Below are 24832 nucleotides of genomic sequence, written 5' to 3'. Positions count from 1 at the left end.
TTTTGGATGAATTCTATGTTTACTTCATTAAAATTGTTTAAATACACATAAGATATAAAGCTTCGTTAATTGCCTTCGTTAATTGACATCAAAGTAACTTTTAGGAGAAAGAACAAACGTTTTATTTCTATTTTGTGGTACCTTTGGCATGCCATCTCGATTCGCCTTTTCAGATTAACCTAAGAATGAAACACAGAGCGAAAATCACCCTGGTTTTGTTTCCAGGGCGAAGTAATGTCCGTTTCGCTATGCTCTACTATATTGATTACACACATATTAGCCGTGAATGCGAACGTGTTCAATTGCATACATTAAACTGACACATTAAACTTTACATGCCTATTTCACTTGCCCATTAACGCATTTAATTCAGAGCTTGGCGCAACGAAAACCGTTTATCTAACAGCAATAGCAACATGGGAGGATTTAAAGGCCATGTTATCGCGGGGGCCGCGTTTTTATGTACCGCGGTGTGGTGGTTTATCGGTGAAATCTTGGAAAAGGGCATAAGAAGACGAACTCCTCGAGCACGAGGAAGCCATCCGCAATTCAAAAAAGAAGGGATGAGATTCAAGCCCAGCCAGCCAACAGTGTGGTATTTGTGCCACGGCCAAACACTTTCCAAAATCCCCGTCGAGCCAATGGCAAAAGTAATTGTGGCAGTGATTGGTGTCTTAGTCGAGCTCCCCTTTAACCATTCAACGACCTTGATTGACGAAAACGGAGAGCTTGTGGGCAAGAACTTGCGGAATTACGGACACGCTATGATGTACGTCTTCTTCGGTCTCAGTGGCGTTGTGGATCTTGTGATGTGGTACAATATTCTTCCCCTCCCCCCTAAGTTCGATTATCTGGTCCTCTCGTTGGCCTTCTGGGTCGAGGGATTCTTGTTTTACTTTCACCTGCACGCACGGGATGAGCTTAACGTTCGTCTGCATGCTATTCTCTATATCATCGTATTCGTCACTGCCATCGTGTTCTTCATATCGGCCATCTCCGATCAGTTTTTGCCATTCATGGGTTTTGTAAAAGTTTATTTGCTTAGCCTTCAAGGCTCTTGGTTCTTTCAAATTGCGTTTGTTCTTCATGGCCCGAATCCGTGGGAAAACGATCACAAAAATGTCGAGTTCACGGGAATCTTGGTGTCGATCCACGCGCTTGTTTTGTTTGCAATTCTACTGACTGGCCAAATCATCGTTTACGATACATACATCAAAAAGCGTCAGCTGAATGGACGTTTCATGGATAACAGCTCTGGTGAAGAAGCTGATTATAAAACGAATGAATATCCTTAAAAGAAAGGGAGAAAAAAGAATGAAAGATTAAATGAAATCGGAGACAAAACGAGACGACATACTGAGGACTGACGGGACGAAATGAGATAGAACTGAGAGACGACGACACCAAGACGGGACGGGACGGGACGGGAAGAATACAGACTAAGAAACAACACCGAGACGGGACGGGAAGAAAACAGACTAAGAGAAAACACCAAAACGGGACGGGACGGGACGGAATGAGAGACGATACTAAGAAGGGACGGGACAGGACAGGAAAAGACTGAGAGACAAACCAAAGCGAGGTCGAACCTGTGCCGGACAAAACGAGACTAGAAAAAGCTAAAAGACAAAATAAGGCGGCGCAAAACGTGAGGATAGTGTATAGGAAGAATCCGGGAGACAGAATAAAGGAGACCAACCCTTCTGGCAACGTTACAGTGCAATAGACAGGAAAAATAAATAATAAAAAAAAAATCAAAATTGTTAGGAATGAAGAACAAGTTTAAGAGTTCATCGATTACAGAGTAAACTACTTTGCTACTCAACGTTCTGATAAAGAACTAAAGATTTATAGAGGGGATTAGTTAGAGACAGCAAAGGGCCGTGGCAAAACGAGATGAAAACGAGACGAGAATGGAAGCCATCGATGAAAAAGATGGGACCATGTAAGAACAGAGAACAAAGCATAAATGAACATAAGTGACAGAAACAAAGAATTGGTGGAAGAGGCAAGAACAGGCTTTAGCTTTTACACGGAGAAGAAAACTGAATGATTTAACAAGATGAGACCAGAAGACGAAGGGAACGCAAAAAGGGAATAGAGGCTGTGAAATCAAATCATTCCTGCTGTTTGTAGAATGTTCAATATCCTCTCTTGTCAATAGACCATGGGCCATTTTATAGCGTAATGACTGGGTGCTTTCCATTTGCAGACTGGCCGGCCAGTCTCTAAATCCAATACGTTATTTTGAAGGGATGGTGCTACAAAATCTTGAAAAATAATCACTTCGAAAACTGGGGTGCGCCATATTTTGAAGAAATTCGAAGGAGTAGGATAAAACTTATCCTTTAAATTGGTCCATTCCGTTTACGAATTAACCGATCTGGCCTGCCAATTCTGACAATTGGAATGCGCCCACTGATTCACATATATTACGAAATGTAAGGGGGGAGGATATATCTGAGACAGGAGATACCTTCATCCTCTCTTGTCTGAGGTTATCCCTATCTGGAATAGAGCGTTTTTCATTTGAGTGTTAAAAATCAAAACCATAAGTAATCACTCAACCAATTTCAATAGTGCAAAGACAATGTACAACAGAATGAACCAATCAGAACTTAGACTGTTCACAGTTCCCTATTTTCCCGTATGATATTGTCCAGATCTTATGCTTCAATCGAATGGCCGCCATCTTGGTTTGTAATGACGAGCGGAACCTGGGGAGAGCGCCCACAGGGTACATAGTTTTACCGCTCTCCTGAGTTTGCGCTAGCAATTACAAAACAAGATTGTTGCTGTTCGAGAAAATAGGGGACTGTAAACAGTGTAGTCAGAAATCAAATTTAGCAAACACATTTAACCGGTGCTAAGCGGGAAAACGCGTGCCGCCAAGCCATCACGTTTGGTTTTAGTTTTGCCTCTCATTGGTAGAGAAAGTGGCACGAGTTTTGGTAACCAATCAGAGAACGGAGAGCACGAAAACTAAAGCAAACGCGAATTATACTTTTGACTTTAATCCAAAAGCACTCTATCTCCGAAATTACAAATTATCAGTCAGTAATATATTTAATTTATTAAAATCTACAAAACATTCAAAAATAAATCCATCCCACTGAGTTACAATACTTTCCAATTATTAAAACATGTAGGACAATTTAATGAAATCTTCCTTTTATATTGAGCTGTTGAGTAGATATCTATTAACTGACTGAATGCCTTGTTAACCTTGTCTGACATAATTAAAGATATTTGCCCTTGCCACATCTTTTCCACGGCTTTTGATTGTGCAAATAAAAAAGGATATTTAAAAACTACTTGCTACTTTTGCGCGATTTATGACTATGCGGGAAAAGCAGATCTTAGCAAGGGCTATGGAAACCCAAAAAGAAAACTGGGGGTAACCACGCATTTTTTAGAAAAAATTAAGCAACAATTATTCTAAAAAAACAGTAAATTACAAAGAAATGTATGGCGTTTTTTTTTTCCAAATCAAATTTTCCAAATCGCAGTAACAATAGTAGGCACCGTCCTTAATGGTTTACGCTCTCTCTAAGCCCATCCCGGCTGTAAATACTTCTCATTGTTTCACACGCGTCGGTGTTGAAACATAGTTGCGACTCAGTGTAGCGCTCTAGAAATCCAGCCCGTTCGAGTCATATTGAAGAACGTTTAAAGTTCCTCCTTTTGGTACTGTGTGGAAAAATGGTTTATTCGAGATAACTTTAACAAATTGAATGACACTGAACTGAAATTTGACAGATAAAAAGGTCTTATCATTCTTAAAATTTCTAAGGATAATAAGTAATGTTTTAGATCACGTGACATGTCACGTGATCGTTTTCGTGAAAAAAAGCAAAGATTTGACAGGTGGGCGACGGTTTCAAGAGAAAACGTACATCAAACAAAAACGCCTTTCTAATAAAGATTGAATATCTCCATCCCTTCACGTTTGGAATGATCGTCCATTGTTCTCCAGAAAAAAATTTGTCACGACAAAGGTCATTTCTTGGTCCACAATTCAACCTTTGATTGTTAATTTCTCCAATTTAAAAACTCGAGGACAGTCATTCCTAACGTAGAATGTTCAATATTTTAAATCTGCTTCGGAAACACTAATTCAGATATCTACATAACGAAAATTCGCCGCCGTATCGCCGATCTACGAAATTTTAATTGGTCACGTGATGTGTCACGTGATCAAAAAAATTTTATATTCAGGGAAAATTTCATCCTGTTCTAGGCAGACAAACCAAATATATAGGGATCATTCATAATTTCTGAACACCCTTCAAACACAGGCCTTAAACTGCTTGAGGTACGATCGGCGCAAACGAGAAAGTCCGAACTTTATGTGAAAACAGCCATTCGCAACAGTTGTTCTAAGTACTCCTTCTTTGTATGCATTGTCAACAAGTGGAACGAGTCACCTAAGGATGTTTTACGCGCTGGTTCAATAACTTTATTTCGAAACAGACTTAAGATCATATACACTACCGAATGATTGTAAATAGTTTTAATTTTAAATGTTTGTGATTGTTTCAGATTTTAGATTTTAGAATGTTTATTTGGGGAAATTGTTTTATATTGGGTTAACCTTACGATTTCCCTTTCAGGAAGTGTTTTTATTTTGTTGATTTCCTTAATAAAATATTATGTTATGTTATATTATGTTGACACGGAACTTTTTCAAAATGCGCAAACCGCCAAAACGTTTAGAATTTTCATTCCAGTTCAACCTGAGCTAAAATAGACGATCTAATGAAAAAAGGGTTTATAGAAATCGTGACTGCTGTTAAACACGAGAGTGGTGAAGGTTTTTTTTTCAGTTTTTGAGGGGGAGGGGGATGTTAATCGGTAACAAGCCTTTGACGTTTAGATCAATTTGCTCACTTCATTTATTTTGCTTAGTTATCAGATTCGACTTGTTGATAAAATGTATTTCCGATGCAAATTTTCTTGCATAATATCTAAATGAAAGAAAAGGAAATGACGTCACAGCGGTCAACAAAACAGTGGGTACAAAACACCGAGGTATCGTGCTCAAAATAAGTCAGTTAAGTGCGGGACCTAGAACACAGAGTTTTAGCTTGCAGACTCTGTGGATGTTTCCTGTGAGGCTCAGTATTTGGAATATAGCGAGGGATAAAAGAGATTGATCGGTAAGTAGGGTGATAAATTCACTTGCTGAATTTACTGTTTAGTTTTAAGTTCTTTGCATACTTGATCGACAAGGCATTTCTTTCGCCAAAATAACAATATAACACGCGTCGCTGGTTTCTTTAGACTTCCTCGTAATTAAGATATGCTCACCATACCAAATAAAAAGCTGTGAAATTGGCATCATTATCACAGTTACGCATAAAAGATTTAGAGAGTATCATTCTTCAATTCTTAAAAACGTCTCTTAAGATATAAGAATTTTGAAGCTGTTGCTGTTACATGAGTGAAAAACTATCGTCAATATGAAGTACTTATTTCAGAAATACCTAAAAATGATTTAATTATACATACATCCAGCTGATCTGCATCAAAACTTTTGTTATTACAGTTATTGTCGTCTTTACCACCGCCAGCCGCAACCGTTTGCTCAGATTAGAAGTAAATTTTTGTCAAGTTTTAGTAATGTTTATTTTTCCATGTCATCGACCGAGTTCCTCTTATAATTGGAATGTGAAGTGGAAGTGTGAGGCAATTGAAATTGTCGATTGTTATCAACAGTTTTGCATCTAAATGACAAGAGCAATCAAAGAAGAATGGCTAAAATTCAATTTCTGGCATTCCCTTGGATGTTGTCATGCATTCACAAACGCTTTGCGCTGATTTCAAGGCCCGTCGTTTGGACTGTTTGGTCGGGGGAGGGGAGGGGTGGGGGTTAGAGAGGAGGGGAGGGGGGAAGGGGGGAGAGAATGCAATCTTAAAATAAGTCACTCCTGCAAAATACTATTTCGTTCTTCGGGCTGTTAAGGACGGTACCTACTTTTGTTACTGCGCATACGTTCTGCGCATCTCGAGATACTCGGTTTTCCTATGGGTGGTGCCTACCAATACAGGGATATTTTTGCGCGGTTTATTAAGACCATGCGGAAAAAACAGAACTTACTAAGTGCTTTTGGTATACAAAAAGAAAATTGGGGGTAGCCGTACATTTTTCAGAGATAATAAAGCTTCAATTTGGGTAAAGAAAACCATATATTGCTTTGTATTTTACTGCTTTTTAGAATAATTATTGCTTAATCAGTTATCTCTAAAAAATGCGTGGTTGCCCCCAATTTTCTTTTTGGATTTCAATAGCCCTTGCTGTGATATGCTTTTCCTGCATAGTCATAAACCACACAAAAATACTTCCTTATTAGTGGGCACCGTACTTAAGAGAGGAAAAAATATCTATATCAATCAATAATAATGTTGGAATCTTTTACTTTATTGCGGTACCGATGAAAACATGAGTACTTTTTTCAAATGTAAGCTCAGGCTTTCCTAACTCGGAGGAAGCATGAGGCTCGCTCATTTAAGCCAGTTTGCTTTCAATTCATATGATAAATGACCTCAGTTTCAGTAATGCAATCCGGCTCGCGATGAATAAGCAGCATCCCTAGGCCACTAAATCGTTCTTAATTTATTGTGAAACCGGTTCCACAGTGAAGGCACCGTCAACAGTCTTCGGTTTGCTCCTTTATGGTAATGTTTTCTACTGAAGACATAAGTGACATAACTTATGATTATGATTACGATGGTTGTGTCGCTAGTGGGAATCATTCTTTAAAGAGCCATAATCTGATAGACGCGGCAAAACAAAATCAGTAACAACTGTACTGAAGAAAAAAGTAGCACCTAATACTGAATAGTGAAAAGTTACTTTATAAGCTACATCTTTTGCGCCACTTAAGGCTATTGTTTTCAGCTGTTTTAGTCACTTTCACCGTGGGTTTGAGGGCCTCTAGTTAGGTTTGTAGTCTTTAGTTCAATACAATGATGAGATTTGGTCTTTTACGGTATTTACATGACTAATTCTCTTCCTTTTAATTCCTAACGTTGCTCGCAGTGGAATTTATGCGTTTCACGAAAATCAATAAACTGACGAAAATTTTGGAAAATTAATTTTCTACGGCAATAAACATGGAATTTTAAGCCTTTACTTACCTCACTGATGCTGCATTTATAACTTTTTTCGTTCGTGAGGGGTGACACTCGGCAACACGTGCTGTTTGTTTTTTCACAATAACAAGATGGCGCTTATTGGAGCTGAAGGAACCACTTAAATCGTGAAATGACAGCTAAGACCACTTCACCTTAAAATTTAAGGCATAAGTTCCACGTGATGGACTTTGCACGTGATGAGTCAACATAAGAAAGGATTTGTGTGTTTTTGTCTTAATTTATCGTCTGTAATCTAAACATGTTGTTGTAACACTGTATTTGAAATCACACTTGGGTGGTCCCCATAGCAACCCACTATCACAACACTAACCGAGTCGTTTTGAAACATAATTTTTTTTTTTGTTTTAGTATGAATAAACCTCCAAACGAAGGCCATTGTTTACCTTAGATAATATCCGTTACGAATCACGACAGAAATGATCTTTCTCACCCGTAATTAACACGGGTAAGGCGTGGAGCTAATTTTTATACTTTTCCTTTCATCATGGTAGGTGAGCTCTTCCAGAGTTTTAAAGCTATTTTCAGTATTGAGAGTGAGCGAAACTGCGTGATCCATTTGGCACGGGCAAAGCACTGTTCGGTAGCGTTCATTCTATTACTAGTCCCAATCAACACCCTCAGTCTCTAAAGTTCAAGTCACATTTTTCCAGACGACGCAATGTCTTGTCTTTGGGCGGGCGTGAAAGGGTCAAAACCTTAAATGGATTTATATTGGATTACATTATCAAAAGCGACGCTACTGCTAGTGCTGTACATGTCATACGGGACCAAGGGTTCAAAGATTTCTCTGCAATTCCACTTTGCAGTGAAAAAGGTAAAGTGTTTAAGCGGATTAGACTTAATGAGGATGCATATTCCCTAGTTTTGAGTGTAAAGCTTGGTCATTTTCCACCGAGTCACAATTTATCGAGCTCACTCTTTCCTGAACAGCTATTCAATTTCTCAGCTTTCTATACTGAAAGCCAACATTCATTTCAAGGTTGAGAGTCAAGCTTTCCTTGCCCATTTTTCTACCAAATCGTATTGATATTGTCGTGAATTGCTCACTTATCCTTGGCTTTGTTTTAGTATCAGATCACCACTGAGTTTTGGAGGTTCAGGGAAAATTCCAAAAGTAATTTCAAGTAAGGTGAGTGTGACATTTACTTGTTTTGATGTTAACTGAACTGAAGACAGCTGTGGTCACCGCCCTCCATTCGAATGAGAGACAATTCTTTCAGCACGTTTGATTCCATCTCACGTCTTGTCTACAGCGATTAAATGGAAAATGGAAGGACAGCTTTTAATTAAAAACTCAAGATCATTAAATTAACCCATGCGCTATGCGTTGACGAACACAGTCTGAGTTGGAGCTAAACGTTATGTAATTCAGCTTCGGTGAGTGGACTCAAACTCATCCAGTTTACACAAAGTTGTTTTCCTCAGTACGCGAATAGCTCATATAAACACTCAATTGTAAGGAAGAAAAATCAATGAGAAAATATTCTAGTCGACGGCTAAGGAAGAAAATGCGTTCAGTACTGATTAGTCTACATGCGCGCCATATTAAAAATGAATAACATATTCTGCAACCTTTGACCTTGAAATATTTTATAGCCGATGCGTTAGACTTTCTAGATCAAACCATACAGGGACCCATACAGTATAACACTATGTAGCCTTGTAAATAACGTGGAACCTCAGCTTAGGGTCGAGGTTAACATTTCAATTCGTTTCGCTAAAACATGAGAAGATCGTTGTTTTTTTTTTTCAACTCAGTACTGGGGAGGAATTCTTTGTTTACAGGAAAACTCCCACCAAGCCAGCCGATTTTGGCCAGCCTACGTTGTTATCTCGTACAATTGGAAAAGGATAAATATTTGTTCATGTTTATGGCGCCAGAGTTATCGTAACACAAACACAAACTCTAAAATGTTATTTTGCTTAGACGATGCACAAAAAAAAAGTCAGCCGGCACATACCAACTGCGAATATGTACTCCCCGATCACTGAATTTAATCAGAAAAGTACGACACAGGTAACTACGATGAACTCGCGCTATTACGGACACCTTGGCGATCACAATTTGGTGCCCGCAATAGAATGAGTCCGTGACTAGCGAGAGTTTAAGACTTACGCAAAACTTCAACCGAGGCTCAAATCGGCGGCGAATTTGCGTTTTAAAAAAATTGTAAAAACGTTCAATTGTATTCCTATGCTTTTTGTTTGGAACATTCTTTCCGTCTGATTTTTATTCGCGACATGCTTCAGCATCTATCTCACTATTGTGCCCGCCTTTTGCTGGGGTTTTGCTTCAAACCAGTTCCTCGTGTCAGTTCTCACGTACACCAGTGTTTTCATCTTATCCAGATGGCCTCCATGCCCAGGGGGGGGGGGGGGGGGGGGTAATTGACCCGTATTTGGGTATAGGGTGCCGCTAGAGGTTTGAAACCCTGACCTGTTTAGGACGTAAATAACCTTAAATACCTATCCTATGTTAGGACAACGCCTTCTATTTTAAGACCCTATTTAGGACAAATGACATCTAAGGCCCACTGTCACTTACCGCCGGGACGTGATGTTCCACGCATTGAAACGCAAACACCAATCACAACAAATAAAATAATGCATTACTTAGAAGTGATGGCGAAAAATCCCAAAAAATTCGCATGAACAGCGGTGAACATTAGGTGGAAACCTAATTGACGTGAAGTATTGTTCACTAAAATAAAATACAGACAAACGTCTCTGATTTCGGATTGCCAAATACTCGACGACAGTCTTGCAATCATACCCTGTCTAGGACGGGTCCAGGACAGACTCGCTTGAGATTATGTACCCTGTTCAGGGCAGAGGGACCAAAAACCATACCCTATCCAGAGGCACGTCCCCGTATACCCCATATATGGGAGTACCCCTCCCCCCAAGGCCTCCATGTTAACCCTTAACAAATCTTTGGTCATTGTGAGAGGAGTTTCTAAGAAACCGCTCTGATTCGTGTCAAGAGCTTAAAAATACAATCACTGCCTTGCAACGTTATTCCTCGTTCATGAGTCAAAACAGCTTTTATTCCCACAGTGAACTCTGATAACGATACTGTTATTTTATGCTTTGTTGTTCCATCACAGCTGAAAATTTTTTAATTGTCCCACTCAAAGAGTACTCGAGTACGTTTGTAAACTCAGAAACTACTGATTGACAAGTAAACCCTTCTGCACTACGGTACTCACACTACTTTAGCTTTCATCCACGAAGAAGAACCATGTTTTTATCTCTGAACAGGGGAGTAAAGGTTAATGTTGTTAATGAAAGCTTTTGTTAAATTCTGCCATTTTTTGTTAGCCACTCCAATTAGTGGCTTAAATTCCAAATTCCGTTTTTCAAAAATATCGTTTAAAGAGGCCGGCGTGCATCAAAAGGGAGCATTTTTCAGTGGCTTCCATTTGAATTACCACACACTTTAGGACTACATCCAAGGAACCGAAGTTAGCTGCACATTGCTGCACATTGCATGAGGGTATGGATGGGGGTATACAAATGTCAGTTTTCAGTTAAAAATTTGGCCAAATGTCAGTTGTCAGTTAAATTTTGGGCCATTTGTCAGTTATCATTTAATTCGCTGATAATAATTAACTGCAAAGCTTAGTTATAAATTTGGGATCATGTTATAGATGTTAAGGTCAAATTTTAAATGATTAACTAGATGTATTAGTATAATTTATCAATTAACGTCATCTAACACTCTAGTGTGCTGCTGTTAATCACGTGCCTAATAGTCCAGTCATTTTGTGGCTGGACCTGCCACTAATTGCAACAGAAGGTTTCTCTTCGCCAATCATTAAGGAATGGTATCTAGATAAACATACTAAAAGTCCCAAAGGATCCAAGCACGGGAACATGTCAAAATTTTAATGACTACTAACTCCCGATTTGGTGCAACATGGAAACGAGGCTAAAAAACAGAAGTTGGTTTTATTCTGCTTATTTATCTCCAGAAATGCACTCAATTCATCCAAATTTCATCAATTTTACTTCAGATACTTCTGTGAACTTTCACCTTGTAAATAACTTTACTTAATACGTGTGTAAGCTCAATTAAGCTCAAAGCCATACAGTATTTCAAATTTTCACTCAGAAAGGTCTGTACTAAAGAAATCCTATAACACTTCATTATCGTCCAACAGTACCCAGCTACTAGATACAACTCGTTTTCAATGATACTGATAAACAAGATATGTGTGACAAAAATAAAATAGGCTTTCGCAATACTATCTAGGAAAATTTCACACGTACGTACGCACGTTTCAATTTCTAACTCGTCGGAAATCTGTCACTCAAGGAAGTTCAATTATACAGCCGTTCATAGGGCATACGCGTGTCACTAGAAGAAGCATTTCTTGACATGTCAACTAGTACGTTCTGCTCATTTACAGTTTTTTTTTTAGGATTCTGTTATTATTTCTCAATCAGTAGACAGAAGGTCAGCGAGAAACACGCGTCGCGGGTGTTTTTGAGCAAAATTTCAATGACAACATCAACGTCAACATCCTGGTCATACTGGATGTTTATGAGAGCAAGGAAAAACTCTCATTCACTATACATAGTTGCCCGTAAGTAAGCGTACAATCGGCGTAGAGCACTAAAAGATTGGCATTCTGAAGAGGTTACTAGCGTGCAGAGGATTCGTAACAACTTGTGAGTGTTGAGATAGAAATCATGTTCGCATTTAGCCAGAGCTTTAACCGCGTTGTGTAGTGAAGATTGCAGCTATTTTTGGCGCAACGGAGGAGTTCAAAGTCGGTGACCTGAGGCGATAAAACTGAAGTGCATCTTTGAGCTGATCGAGACAGTAGTCCTTCTGGGTAGCTAAGTGATCTAGCAAGGGAATTGCAAGGGCCCTCTTGAAATACTCTTCGGGCGTCGTTGCCTCCACGTCCCACGCACGTTACTGCGATGTTCCTGTCGGCCTTGGAATAGAGGGTTCGATGCCGACTTTTTTTGCAAGAGTAGCAGCTGTCTCAAGCCATTGTTAAAACTGGGTGCCAATCTGCTCTCAGGATAGCTTGAGGTCGCCTTTGAGGTTATCAACTTTGCGGTATGCCTCGTACACATCAATGTCGTGTTTCTGTAGCCTAATGCTCAGGGGCTTTACGAACAATAAGTACTTCATAGCAGTAACTTGAGTGATGAGAAAGGAAAACCTCAATACGGCATTTAAAAGCGAACTCGCTTTATTTCGACTCTCACCATTCCAGTTCCATGGAGTGTTGCTGTACTGGTTTTGGAACAGTCGTCCATGGGAGATGTCCTCAAGTGTCTTGACGATAGAAGGTAACGTGTCAAAAAATACCTCGTATGCTTCATGCCTTTCGACCCATCTTGTAGACTCAAAAGCGTTGTTTTCTTTGTATCGGCAGCCTCCTTTTCTATGACTGCGTGCAAAAGCTGGTTTCGTTTAGGGGGGTTCCGGAACCCCTGGAACCCTCCCATGGGTACGCACCTGATTTGACGGGTTTTCGTAAAATTCGTCCAATTTTTCTTTTCTTAAGACCAGGATGTTCTGAGGCAAATAGCATTGGAATTTGCTTTTTGGTCCTGAAGTTCACGCTGCACGCCTGATGATAAATGGTATCGGCCGCTGGCAAATCATGAACATGCACTACTTCTGCCCACTCATTTTTCCTTTCGGAACAGGATTGTTACACAGTATCTTTAGTTTCGAGGGTTGTCACCCTGAACACACCCCCTTGTCTTCTCTTTTCAGGTTCCTCGAAATCAACTTTCGTTTCACAGAATAAACAGTCAGTTTTAAAGTTGAAGGACTTTTCAGTCTTGCGATCAAAAGAGCGGCGGCTACTTGATAATTGTGAAATGGTACTCTCCTGTTTCTTAGCTCTGGTGATGTAAGTTGGGTGGCAGTATGTGCGGCGGTATGTTTGGTGTACCTTTTGACCGGAGCAGGTTGAATGATGTCATAGCGCTCTGTGCTTGCCCGGTTAATACCCTCCCTTCCCTTCTCACGAAGAGTTACGACGTCTTTTACGTTATCAAGTGATTTTTGGCAAATTGCGCAAGTGATTTCGTCATCCATTTTAGGATTCTTGATGGTCTAAAAAATAATTAGGATGCAACTTGGAATGTACCAAGCATACTTAATAGACCTTGTCGCGGTTTTCGATGCAATTTTTGTTCAATGAAATATGCTAGAAAATATTATGTTTTTCGAAAAATTTTAGTGTAAAAAAACAAAAAACAAACCAAAAAAAAAAAACAATCAGAAATTTATTTTTTGGGGCAGACAATTTAGCTAGCACAGGTTTAACGACATGATTATGCAAGAAGTCGTACTGCTTCTTTCTAATTTTTCTATTTATATTTGTCTGTATGCAATTTCCCGCGGAATTCAATCCGGTTGGGAGTTTCGCGGGAAAAATAATTACTGACCACAAATTGTACAGGAAAATAAAACGTGGTGGCTGGGCGCTTTTCAGCACAGCTGCAACCCCTAACTTGTTGTAGTTAACTAATGGCTTTGATATCTAAAGTTTTTAATTGAGAAATGTTTATCAAATTACTTTGTTTTTACGAAAATGCTTTGTAAGAATATTTGACATCAGAATCTCGTACACTGGACACGTGATGTGTTCTTGCATGTTTTTCCGCCGCATAAACACCAGAAATCTGATTAAAAATATTCCGCAAGTGTACAATGTCTTTTTCTAAAGAATCGCAATTAATCGGCTTTACGCGTCTGTATCCTTTGTAATGATCTCGGTGTTTGTGCATGTTTTATTTATTCATACAGGTCGACTCTTTCCGAAGGCACATGTTTAGTGTGAAGAAGGATTGATCGAAAAGTGCACTTAATTCAATTTACTGTCATAAGAACTAAAGAATATTGTAGGTACTCTTGAGTGTGTCTTACCAGAACTGAATATTGCAGAATCACGTCTTCTAGCCATTTTTCTCGACGTAAATGTTACAAACGTGCAAGGCGAGCACAAACACTCACAAATGTACATGTGTAACCGCGAAGGCGCCAGCTCCTGCAAGACCTGAAGACCGGCTTCTAGTGAACCCGCAACGTTTTATTTTCCCACAATAATGTTCAACATATTTAAATTAAATTAATTTTTTTTAACATAAACGAAATCAATTCGGCAAGTGTAAACTTGAAAACAAAAACAAAACAAAACAACACTCTACCCAAAAAAGCAAAATTAAAAGTTTCACCAATATATTAAGCGTTTCGCTAATACAGCTTTTCTTTTCTTCACCAAAACAATATCTTCTGTTACTTAAAGTATTAGGAATACATTAAATTGAACATTTAAACACGAAATTTCATTGCATTTTATAAAGTTTAAGATCTTTACAGCGCGCGTTATAAAAAATGCATAAGTCAGCCTCGTTCCCATGCCGTCGTAAAAGGGTTCTCAGAGCTTCATAATTAATCCCGTTTTTTGGTAACTTCCCCAAATGGGATTTTTTGGGACTTTTGGTATGTTATTAAGGATACATTTCTGAATCTAAAACCGTTGGAATACCTTCTGTTGCAATTAGTGGCAGGTTGACCGAATTTTCTTCATAAAATGACTGGACTATAAGGATTCTGTATGAAAACACATAAATTATTAGCCAAAAAAGGCCGAAAAAGGTTCTTTAGAACTGGTTTGAAGAATAGCAAGGCCCACCAAGCCTTTTATCAGTTGTCAGGAAAACCGTGTGAAATGTCAGTTGTCAGTTAAAATTTTGGCCATTTGTCAGTTGTCACTTAACCCCATCCAGACCCTCTTGCATGTCTGTGGGCGAGAAGGTGAAGGCGAACGATTTTATGTATAGGATTACGCTATCTATCTGCAAGCCGTGAACCAATATTGCTTTATCTGTCTCGTGCACTTGTAACTGTATCTAGGGCAGCCCAAAATTTCTGCTCGCTGGCTGACAGAACGAGGGCAAAGTGGCATAACTATCCTGGCATCCGAGATGGATTGCAAACGTTCTCCGTGTACTCGTTTTTCATAACAATTTCCATTGGAAAAAGGTAAATTTTTATTTAAGCGTAACTGTCAGCTGTGTCTTGTAAGTAAGGTTCCGTGTTCTGTTACCTTTCGACAGATCTCGCTACTCTGCCCTCTCAATGTTGGTTAACAAGATTGGTTAGAAAAATTCCGAAAAACAACATTGAGAGGGGAGAGGGGAACAGGAGAGGGACAACTAAACTTGACTAGGACTGTAGTTTTCAAACTCAGTCGAGAATTACCTCAGCACCGTTGTTACTAATATGTTTTCTCGGCCAATTAATGTTATTTGTTTTAATATTGATCATGACCGGTACACTGTTCTCTCTGTTGGAAGTTTTCTCGATAGCAACCAGTCATAAAAAATGAAGGTTTTAGGACTTAGGAGGCATTGTATTCTAATAACTTAAAGTTGAGTTTACAATTCACTTACTCACAGTACAGTACTTATTAAACTTAAATGAACTATCAAGGCTTCGCTAAAGTAAAGTCACAATTGTCAGCTCCGACTTCCCATTACAAGTACCCTTCTGTTCTGTAACGGAAGCTTCAAGGCCAAGCATTGGTTCACAAGATTGGCAACAAAATTGGTTGACAAGATTGGCAACATAATAAATGAAGGATAATCTTACAAAATTGATAACCTTACTGATAACTATCCAAAGCCAAGTTTTCCGACAAAATTTTGACTTGAATCTGTAATACACACATTATCACCTTTTTCTAAAACTTGATTTCCCAAAATAAATTTAAAATGACCTAGATATCAGTAATTGTTTACATCATTAGTTAACCACACATTTAACCAAGTTTTGGACACAAGGAGTTTATTGTCACCGGCTATGTAAAACATGCATGAGGGTGGGAGGGAATTGGAGTAACAGTGACCGCGGTTGCAATGAGCTTATGACTGAACAACAAAAGACCGCTAATATGACGTACCCATCCTCATAAAAGGTGACGATGGACACCATGGTTATTTATAGAGTAACAGTGTGTAAACGCTTCCCCACCCTTCGGAATTACTACACAAAATACATCAGACCGAACTGCTTTATATGCATCTTGCTGACAAATCAAATTTAATACTGATAAGTCACTACAAACAAGGTATAGGTAAAATTTTGAAGCTATATTGCCATACTTTGATCTGTGTAAAAACAATCCTGATAGCTGATACTGTTGCGTTTTGTTGCAACATGCCGTGGGTGCCACGGCCCAATATACTTACATCCAGTGGAGCTGGCCGGTATTGCGCCGTTAAAGAGTTTTTAGTCTTGTGACATGCTGTTGCTAAATGATGTAAAGCCTAAAAGATTCAAAAGATGATCAACAATATTGAAACGATAGAAAATAACCACAAACCATTGTTTCCTAAACTCCAAGTTAGATAGACCTGTTTCGTGTGTGCGTGGGTAAACGGAGGGTATTCTATATTGTGCGTCATTGGCTCTCTTAAATGTTTGTTTACACAAAAATAGTGGAAGCCACGTATCGAAACAAGAGGGAATTTTTCTTAGCTTCTTATCAGTTGTGCGAGTAGAAGGTTATCTTGTAAACAGCCACGAGCTGCATGCCTTATTTGTGATCACGAGATACTTTCGCCGTCGAACACGACTTACCGGCTACACAGAACGCTGGACTAGATTAGATCAGATTAAATGCAACATTATAAGCTAAGCTGAGCTCTCAAGGCCTGCTGAGTTCAACAGTTAAGTGGTAAAGGCGCTTGGAATTATCTATTGGCCCTCGTCAAGATGAAGGCCCATAAAACTCCGAGTGAATTCCGAGATCTACGGTATGTCTTTCCCTCTGAAATTTCTCTGCCGTGCTAAATATACTTACTGTATAATTCTGATGTGGTACGAATAAATATTCACAATTTGTCGAATTTTTGCCAAAACACAGGCTTTAAACTATTACCCAACTCTCTGACGGTGACATATTTAACATTGTTCGCAATCCTTAAGCTTCCTTGTTGCTGGGATGGTAGTCACCCATCGTAAAAAAAAGTGACCCGTTTTGGAGTAGGGACAGCTGAGGTAGTGGGAATGTATTTATCGTTACCGAAAACGTGCAAAACCAACTCTCGGTGCCAAGTTAAGTCAAATTTTTCACCTTGAAAGTTTTATAATTTGGCTAAGGGCCTGCTTATCCATTCTTGATATTCTGCATTTTCGTCAACACAATTGACGAATAAGGCAACATTTTTTTATCAAGGCATGCCGAGGACTTTACGGGAGTAAAACATAACTTGGCCTACGCGCAAAATGTAATTTTTATATTTCATTGCAGGTTGCCGTCATGAAAATGCCATATCTAAGAACGTCCACTTTGTTACTTTTATTGGTCTCAGCGCTTGGCGGTGAGTATAGAGAATACTTTATTCCAGGGCTTCGTTAGCCGATAATGATTGCCAATTTTGTACAGCAGAGTATCAATAGTAATTTTGCTTTTGCTTTGTTTTTCTATACGAGTCTGTGCTTTATGATTGGTGAGGGTTGGCAACGTTCGCGCCATTTTCTCAACCAATAGGAAGCAAAAGCAAAACCAATAGTGTCTTGGTCGCATGCATTTCTCGCGCTTGACGCCGGTTACACCAATCTGCTTCGAGTTGTGATTGACTTCTTACGCTGTTTGCCTTTGTTGTGATTGGTCGGAATAATTACTTTAGATTTGCATTTGTACGAGGGCTAATCCAGACCTTCTTAAAATACCAGCATGCAGGAAAATTTCGAAGCCTTTAGCGCAATAATGCACAGAAGTTGTGAGAATATTATATGCGGCACAGTGGTTTCAGAAGTACCATAAAACTCAATCAGAACTCGAAGCAAATACATTGAACCGGTACTAAGCGCGGGGAAAACTCGCGCGAGCAAGTCATGATTGCTTTTTGTCTTGCTTCTCATTGGTTGAGAAAGTGGCGTAAATGTTTCCAACCAATCACAGGGCGTATTAAACGACGCCAAAGCAAACGCGATTTTCTTTCGGCACTCAATTGAAAACCGCTCTATATACAGAGTTGTGAATACATGATTTATCATCACTGCTATTGGTGAAAAGCTTTTTTCCGATTTAGGCTAACACTTAAATTTTTTCTTCTCCCTTGCCTAATTCAAATTTCACGTTGTTGAATAAGTTCTATTTTGGCACTTAAAGAGTCTTCAAATTCAACGGCCTCCGAATGCAGAAAATACCAGACATGCGCAGAGTGCATCGCTGGCAACCCAGAATGCAGCTGGTGCGAGGACTTGGTAAGTTCTTTATTTTTTTAAAGTTTCATTTCAAATTCTCCCCTTCATCGAAATTAAACATCCGTCGAGCTAGCCGATCTGCCATGTACGCTTGTGAATAACAAACTGGCCCTACTCTGTCTGAACGAATTTGTAAGCATGTTACGTTCAGTGCATGTTCGACTCAGTTGCACCTTATGTTGTGATTACTTACCTCGTTACATCGTACTTCTCTCGTGTCCCATGGGGGCAGAAAGGGACCCATAACTAGTTTCCAGTCGTCTCCACCTTTGCGGCTTCATACCTAGCCTCCCCCTTGCCTAGCCTCCAACGCAGACGTCTTTAGGGGTTCGTCACGCGTTTCCTCCCCCACGAACGTGACGAACCCCTAAGTACGTCTGCGTTGGAGGCTACTTCATACCATTCTTTCAGCTGTCGTATGTACTGCCGTCTACATGTTCTATCTCTGAATTTCTCCCATGTCTTAAAGGAAACCAATTTTCTTACCTTGTAATTTAAATCTTTCAAGTATTTTTCAAGTAATTTATCAAACAGGAGGAAGAGTGTTTGTTATAGCTTCTCAAACCATCAATAATTCTTGGGGGGAAATTCAAAGCAAAAGTTCGTCAAATGTTATGAGATCACTTTTCCAAACCACCTTCACGGTAGTGATTTCCTTTGTTTTCTCTAATGAATTATTATTGAGTTTGAGAATTGTTTGCAAAAGGTAAATAAAGTAGAATTATTTATGATTCATTTATTGTAAGTTTTTCTTACACACATATAGGATTATCATATTTTTGATCAACCGAGAAGAAGATGTGATCTGCATACGAATCATCTACTGAATAAGTGCGAAAAGATTTCCAATCCAGATTCAGGATTTACCATTCATTCGGTAAGCTACTGACTTAATAGGTGTAATTATGCGTATTTTAAGTTTTTAAATAATATGGTAATGTTTTATCACTTTTAAATGTTTATATTAGATTTTATTGTAATTGGTATGTGAAAACCCATTTTGATTGGATGTACCAATAAAGCTATTATTATTATTATTATTATTATTATTATTATTATTATTATTATTATTATTTTTACTTATAGTCTTTAGTCTCCCCCAGAAGTGGTGAGAGGATCATTGACTGAACCTCTCCGGCTTTGGCGGGTAGGAGAGGGGAGAGGAGGGGGAAGAAGCGCCCACGCTACCTGAAAAAAGTCATAACTTTTTTTAATACCAAAGAAAAATCCACCTTAAGTCTGAAATTTTCCTAACAATTTCCTGTGAAATTTCATCGTTCACGGGATTTCATGTCGCCATGATAACCACATCTTTACAGGCCTGTTTTCACTTGAGATTAAATCATGACGTTTTTCCCGTATCATGTGACGTCATCAATTAATTCTGAGAACGTTAATGGACACAGTTCTTGACGTGCTGCACAGTCTCTATGTTTTATAGTCATAGTTATGGAATTCGAAGGAGGGTTGCAAATTACTGTCGCTTCCACCCCACCACCTCTTGCAGGAACCCCCAAAAGTCCTGCAGATGAATAGTGTTCAGTACCGCTTAATTTGGTTATTATAGAATTCATGTCAAAAGTTTAAAGAAAACGACAAAACCTCTGAGTTTACAAAACATGTTTCGACAGAGACTTCTGTCATCTTTAGTTGGTTAATGTACAAAGCGTTGGAAGTTGAATTTATAATATAAGTAGACGACAGTGCTAATTATGGTAAACGGTGACAACAAAAATAAATGAACATGAAACGTGACGATGTGAGAATTATAAGGATAATATTAGATTTACATGGTGTAATTGTTGATTCAAGGAAGGTTCTTCTCTTTGAATATGAAACGCCTCTTTTATCTTGAGTTGGAAAATGGTAGAGGCGTGATCTAAAATATGGAAACAATCTAATGACAATGGCAATCTAATGACAGTGTTCATGTCTTTGTCAATTCTTCGGTAGCGCTTCCACTAAACGATACTTTCCTTGGATCTTCGAAGTAAAATGTGGTAGTGATGTACCAAGCCGGGAATGATAACATTGCAAAAAACTCAGTGGTTACGTTAGTTGAAAGTAAAATTTTCGACTTCGTTTCCGTCGCGTATTGCGGTCTTCACCAGCTGACAGGCGAAAATATTATATGTGCCTAATTCTCAATAATTTTCGCTGGAGATACTCGGTGAAGAATCTAAAGCTTATACTTAAAACAAACACAAGCAAGTGGTATGGCCGTGGCCCGGGTGGAATTTCCATTACCCTTGGAAAACAGAAAGCTTTCGTACGACTAATTAATTATAAATTGTCGTGGAACTGATAATTTGACGATATAATTGGCGATAATCGTGAAGCATAACTCTCTTGGTAATTATGAGGTTGGTAATTTGTAACTTCTCTATTTGCAGAATAAAAAGCCAGACGGTGATATTAATGTTTCTCCACAAAACCTTACTCTTCAGCTGCGACCAGGTATACCTCAATACATACGGTGCTCTTTTTAAGGTTTGGCTTCGACAGGAGGTTGATAGCGACTTGAAAATAATTATAGCGTTACCTACTTAGACAAGACAAAATCTTCTTTGTCTTTGTCTTACTCCATTCTCGTCTTGATGAGTTGGTTCCACTGTACGTGCAGACGACAGAATATTAATGCTGAGGGCAGGTCGGTACCGGTATTTTTGTTACCTTCAATGAGAAAATCTGGCTCAGTAACGTAACGCAATGACCTCATGAACACCTTTGAAATCAGTTGTTACCACTGACAGTGAGTTACTCAGAGGATCCAGAAAAGGCTTGGCGTGCAGAAGAACTACAGTGATTTAAAAATATAGGGCGGAATAAAGAAGACTGGTAATTAATTAAGTTTAAATAGTTTTTTCTGCATGCCTAGATTTTTAAAAAAGAAATAGGATTCTAAAAAGAGAAACGTATTTGCTTCCAGTTTTGATTGATTCGTTGCGCTGTTTATGTCTGTTGTGATTGGCTAAGCTAGTTTAACACTTTGGGTTTGGTTTTGCAAACCTCTCTGACACAGGAGAAAATTTACATCGAGAAGCGGGAATAGGAAAGTTCGAAGAACGCTTTGGTCACTCTACACAATACAAAACCGCGACACATAACATATCGTTTTTTCACTCTACAGGACATCAAACTACCATAACAGTGAACGTTCACACACCTAAGGACTTCCCAGTGGATCTGTATTATCTCACAGATGTGTCAAGATCCATCGAAACAGAATCTATCAAGTCTCTGGGACACCTGTTAGGTAAAATCACGCGTTTAGTAGACCGTTCGCAGTCCCCTATTTTTCCGTGGGATTCCATCGACTGCTTCCGCCATCTTCGTTTGTAACGGCGAACGCAACCTGGAGAGAGTGCCTAAACTACCGAGGGGGCCCTAATCAGGATACATTGAGTGGGGGAGGGGGAGCGAGAAAAATGGGGTTCATAGTTTCTCTTCTGTCTGGTTTTTTTTCTCAATTTATCGTTGTATCACTGGTCTGTTCCAGACTCTCGGATAGTAGGCCTAACATTTTAGCCGTTCGCCAACCCCACTATGAACAGGCTTTCAGTTTAGAGGCTATCAGGAAGAGGCTATTGTATTACTGGTCTAGTTTTCTGGACCTTTTTAGAAGGTTCAGTGCGGCCCCACCCCTTTCCCCCTCTTCATGAAAGTAGAGTCCAGGGACGTGTCAACCATTTGTCTCTGGTTTAATTCCTCACTCGCTTTTTTGTGATTAACTTGCCATCAATTTCATTAAATATCTATCTCTGTTTGTCTAAGACAATTTTGGTGCTAATTGACTGACCTCTCCTCTCGTTCAATGTGCTGTAATTTGCAGTTCATCGCGTTGATATTTCCTGAATATTCCTTTTTTTTCTCTCTTAGCTGATGACATATCAAGCTTGACATCTCGGTTTCGTCTTGGACTTGGTGTGTTCGTTGACAAGCCTCTTGCTCCATATATAGACACTCAGCCAGAAAGGTGCGTCTTTACGCATGGTACTTTGAAGCAAAGAATAAACTGTTCAAACGTTTAGTATCATTTGAAGACACGCAGTTCTTTTAACGGTGTTAGATTTGCGTATCGTGGGGCCTTCGATGTTTTGGTCAACGCTTAACGTCGTTCAGTGTGTTTGAGGAAAGAACGAGCAGGCTTTCTTTCCATTTTCTAGTGGGTCCTCCTTTAGTAAGAGGTACTACTTTAATTCTTTACGCAGCAGGGCGACTGTCTTGTTGCTGATTCCTTCTTGTTTGTCTCCTTTCAGGCTTGGTGTTCCTGATCCGAACAATAAAAATTCCATTCCAACGTTTGGTTACCGAAATGTTCTGTCACTAAACAAGAATGCTTCCTATTTTCAGGTATGCGCATGCCCAGCGGCCAGTGTAGATTAAGCTAGGAAGTTTGTACAAAAACGACATAATTTGGAAATTTATTGTTATAATTTCTTTACTTAAGGCCTGGCTAACGTAGGAAACATTGTTGAGGAGGCAAATGTTTACCAGTTTAGCCGCGTAGGGAACATTTTTTGCGGAAACAAATTTTGCTGCTCGGAAACAAGAGAATGTTTTTTCCTTAGGTCAAAAACATCTTCCCGGACACAAATTTTGCTTCTGAAACATATGTTTCCCAGTTTAGCCACCATGAAAGCAATCTTGACTAGCGTACAACAATGGCTGACGGCGAAGAGTAGAAAAGCCACAAACAGGTCATAGAAAAGGGAAGGGAAAGAAGGAAAGAAATTGGAGGGACGTCAGAGTTACTCATTACCTTGTATGAAGACAGAGCCTGTTTGTGGGATGTCGCTCGTGAAGACCTGACATGAATAGGGACAAAAAGGAAGTGGCTTGCAGTCAAATCGATGCACGGTTGTCCTGGGGACGAGAATATGCAAAAATTCTTCCCCAGACCTCTTCTGAAGTCAGTTTATTATTATGCACATGCGGGACCCTTTATTTTCCGAAACAATGTTTCCTCGTTTAGCTACTGGGGCAGCAAAACATTTTGTAAGCGACTTGAATTAACCGTGAAGAAACGGACATTAAATTTTGCATATCCAAAAATTCCGTAAGAATTAAATCCAAGAGAGAGTTTTATGCAAAACCAAGCGATATTAGTCTTTTAGGACCAAAAGCGTGCCTGGCATTACATGTCTTGCCACCTACAGGAAATACTGCGTTGGCAAAATAATATTACCCACCCCCCTCTCCCAAATAAAAAATGCGAATTTAAATGTCAACGTTACTCCATGCCTTCATGTCACTTTGAAACTCAGGTAATCCCGACGTGGTTATATACCTTTTTTTTTCTGTGCTTGCTATCAATGAACAATAGATTATTTCCTCTAAAGCTTGCACAGAAATGTCTCGAACGGTCGATTGTAAGATAACTGGATATCATTATTTATTATTTTATTTTAGGAAGCTATCGAGAGACTAAAATCGTCTGGAAACGTGGATAATCCCGAGGGAGGACTGGACGCTCTCGTTCAAGTGGCCGCCTGTGAAAAGGTAAATACAATCGTCAACGTTTTTTATTGAGTCATAACCTCGTCCTAAGGATCTTAAATACAAAATATTAACGGCAGACTGATCCCAACGGCGGAGGTGACGAGCTTGAGAGAACAAACAACAAAAGCTAGAATAACTGAAATATATTTGTTTTTTAAATAAGATAAGGATCTTACCTGTGGTGAAATCCAAGATGGCGGATTGATTGAGTCGTTGACCGTATGAAGTTACCCAACAGTTTTGTTACAGGTCCCGGTATGCGATAGATATGCATACTCAATGTCAGCATCTTCTTCTTAAGGGCGCCAAGGAGGTGATGAGAGTAAAATGAAGGCTGCTGGGAAGGGGGTATGGGGTGTGCGGGATGTGGGCGGGGTGTGAGAAATAAATGACGCCTTGGGAAGAGCGCTTGACTTCGATCAGTGCGTTTATTTCAAGAAATTCAAATCAGTGTCGAATTCGAGGAACACAGTTTTGACACTCGTGTTACACTCTTTGTATGTCGATTCATTTAAGGAGTGGACATGTGACTTCAACTTTACGGAAATTTCGTAAAAGCCGGTTCCTTAAAGATCTACCGTTTCTTCAAGTCCGGCCCAAGACAAACACCTCTTAAATACAGTAAACAAAAGGTTGTTATTTGTACTGGCAATAGTAAGAACGGACGGATTAAGGAGCCTTGATCACGTATGGATAAAAGTCTCGTTAGAAAGCGCAAGCGGTGCCCTTGGTAGTCGCGCATTGTTTAATTCGCCACTGTCAATGAGACTGCTACACATTAGCCAGAAAATTGTTTAAAGAGATCTAGATCTAGAACTAAGAAAAAGGCTACAGCCGATTCTCTGCAGCTTCTCTACAGCTTCCAGGCAGACAGTACTCTATTTATTATTTTTAATATTTTCTTTGTTGTAATTTTAT

The 24832-nt window shown here is 39.3% G+C and overlaps 2 protein-coding genes across 5 annotated transcripts in view; both read left to right on the top strand.

Annotated features, from left to right (window-relative positions):
- Window positions 1–331: 331 nt before the first annotated feature.
- Window positions 332–3291, top strand: LOC146486505 (transmembrane protein 45B-like). The gene has a single exon (XM_085096425.1). It carries the CDS (start codon window positions 417–419, stop codon window positions 1293–1295), a length of 879 nt encoding a protein of 292 aa, XP_084952551.1. The 5' UTR covers window positions 332–416; the 3' UTR covers window positions 1296–3291.
- A 1756-nt stretch (window positions 3292–5047) lies between these two features.
- The window catches only part of LOC146486500 (integrin beta-PS-like), a 51319-nt gene continuing 31534 nt past the window's right edge, over window positions 5048–24832 (top strand). The window contains exons 1-10 of one of the 4 annotated variants that reach the window (XM_085101261.1): window positions 5048–5159; window positions 8227–8287; window positions 17454–17523; window positions 18318–18412; window positions 19179–19289; window positions 20806–20869; window positions 21543–21668; window positions 22292–22388; window positions 22672–22765; window positions 23825–23914. In XM_085101261.1, coding sequence (XP_084957387.1) covers window positions 17463–17523; window positions 18318–18412; window positions 19179–19289; window positions 20806–20869; window positions 21543–21668; window positions 22292–22388; window positions 22672–22765; window positions 23825–23914 — 738 coding nt within the window. In that variant the 5' untranslated portion in view covers window positions 5048–5159; window positions 8227–8287; window positions 17454–17462. Of the gene's footprint in view, window positions 5160–7734; window positions 7980–8224; window positions 8288–15022; window positions 15182–17453; window positions 17524–18317; window positions 18413–19178; window positions 19290–20805; window positions 20870–21542; window positions 21669–22291; window positions 22389–22671; window positions 22766–23824; window positions 23915–24832 lie in introns of those variants that run through there. The other 3 variants (XM_085101247.1, XM_085101240.1, XM_085101254.1) reach the window with 3 other exon arrangements.

Source organism: Pavona decussata, unplaced genomic scaffold, assembly GCF_977016875.1.
Source record: "Pavona decussata unplaced genomic scaffold, jaPavDecu1.1 SCAFFOLD_21, whole genome shotgun sequence".
Lineage (NCBI taxonomy): Eukaryota > Metazoa > Cnidaria > Anthozoa > Scleractinia > Agariciidae > Pavona > Pavona decussata.
This window is presented reverse-complemented; position numbering and strand designations above follow the sequence as displayed.

Coding starts and splice junctions, on each gene's coding strand:
- LOC146486505 (XM_085096425.1), top strand. CDS start 417: ATGGGAGGATTTAAAGGCCATGTTATCGCGGGGGCCGCGTTTTTATGT.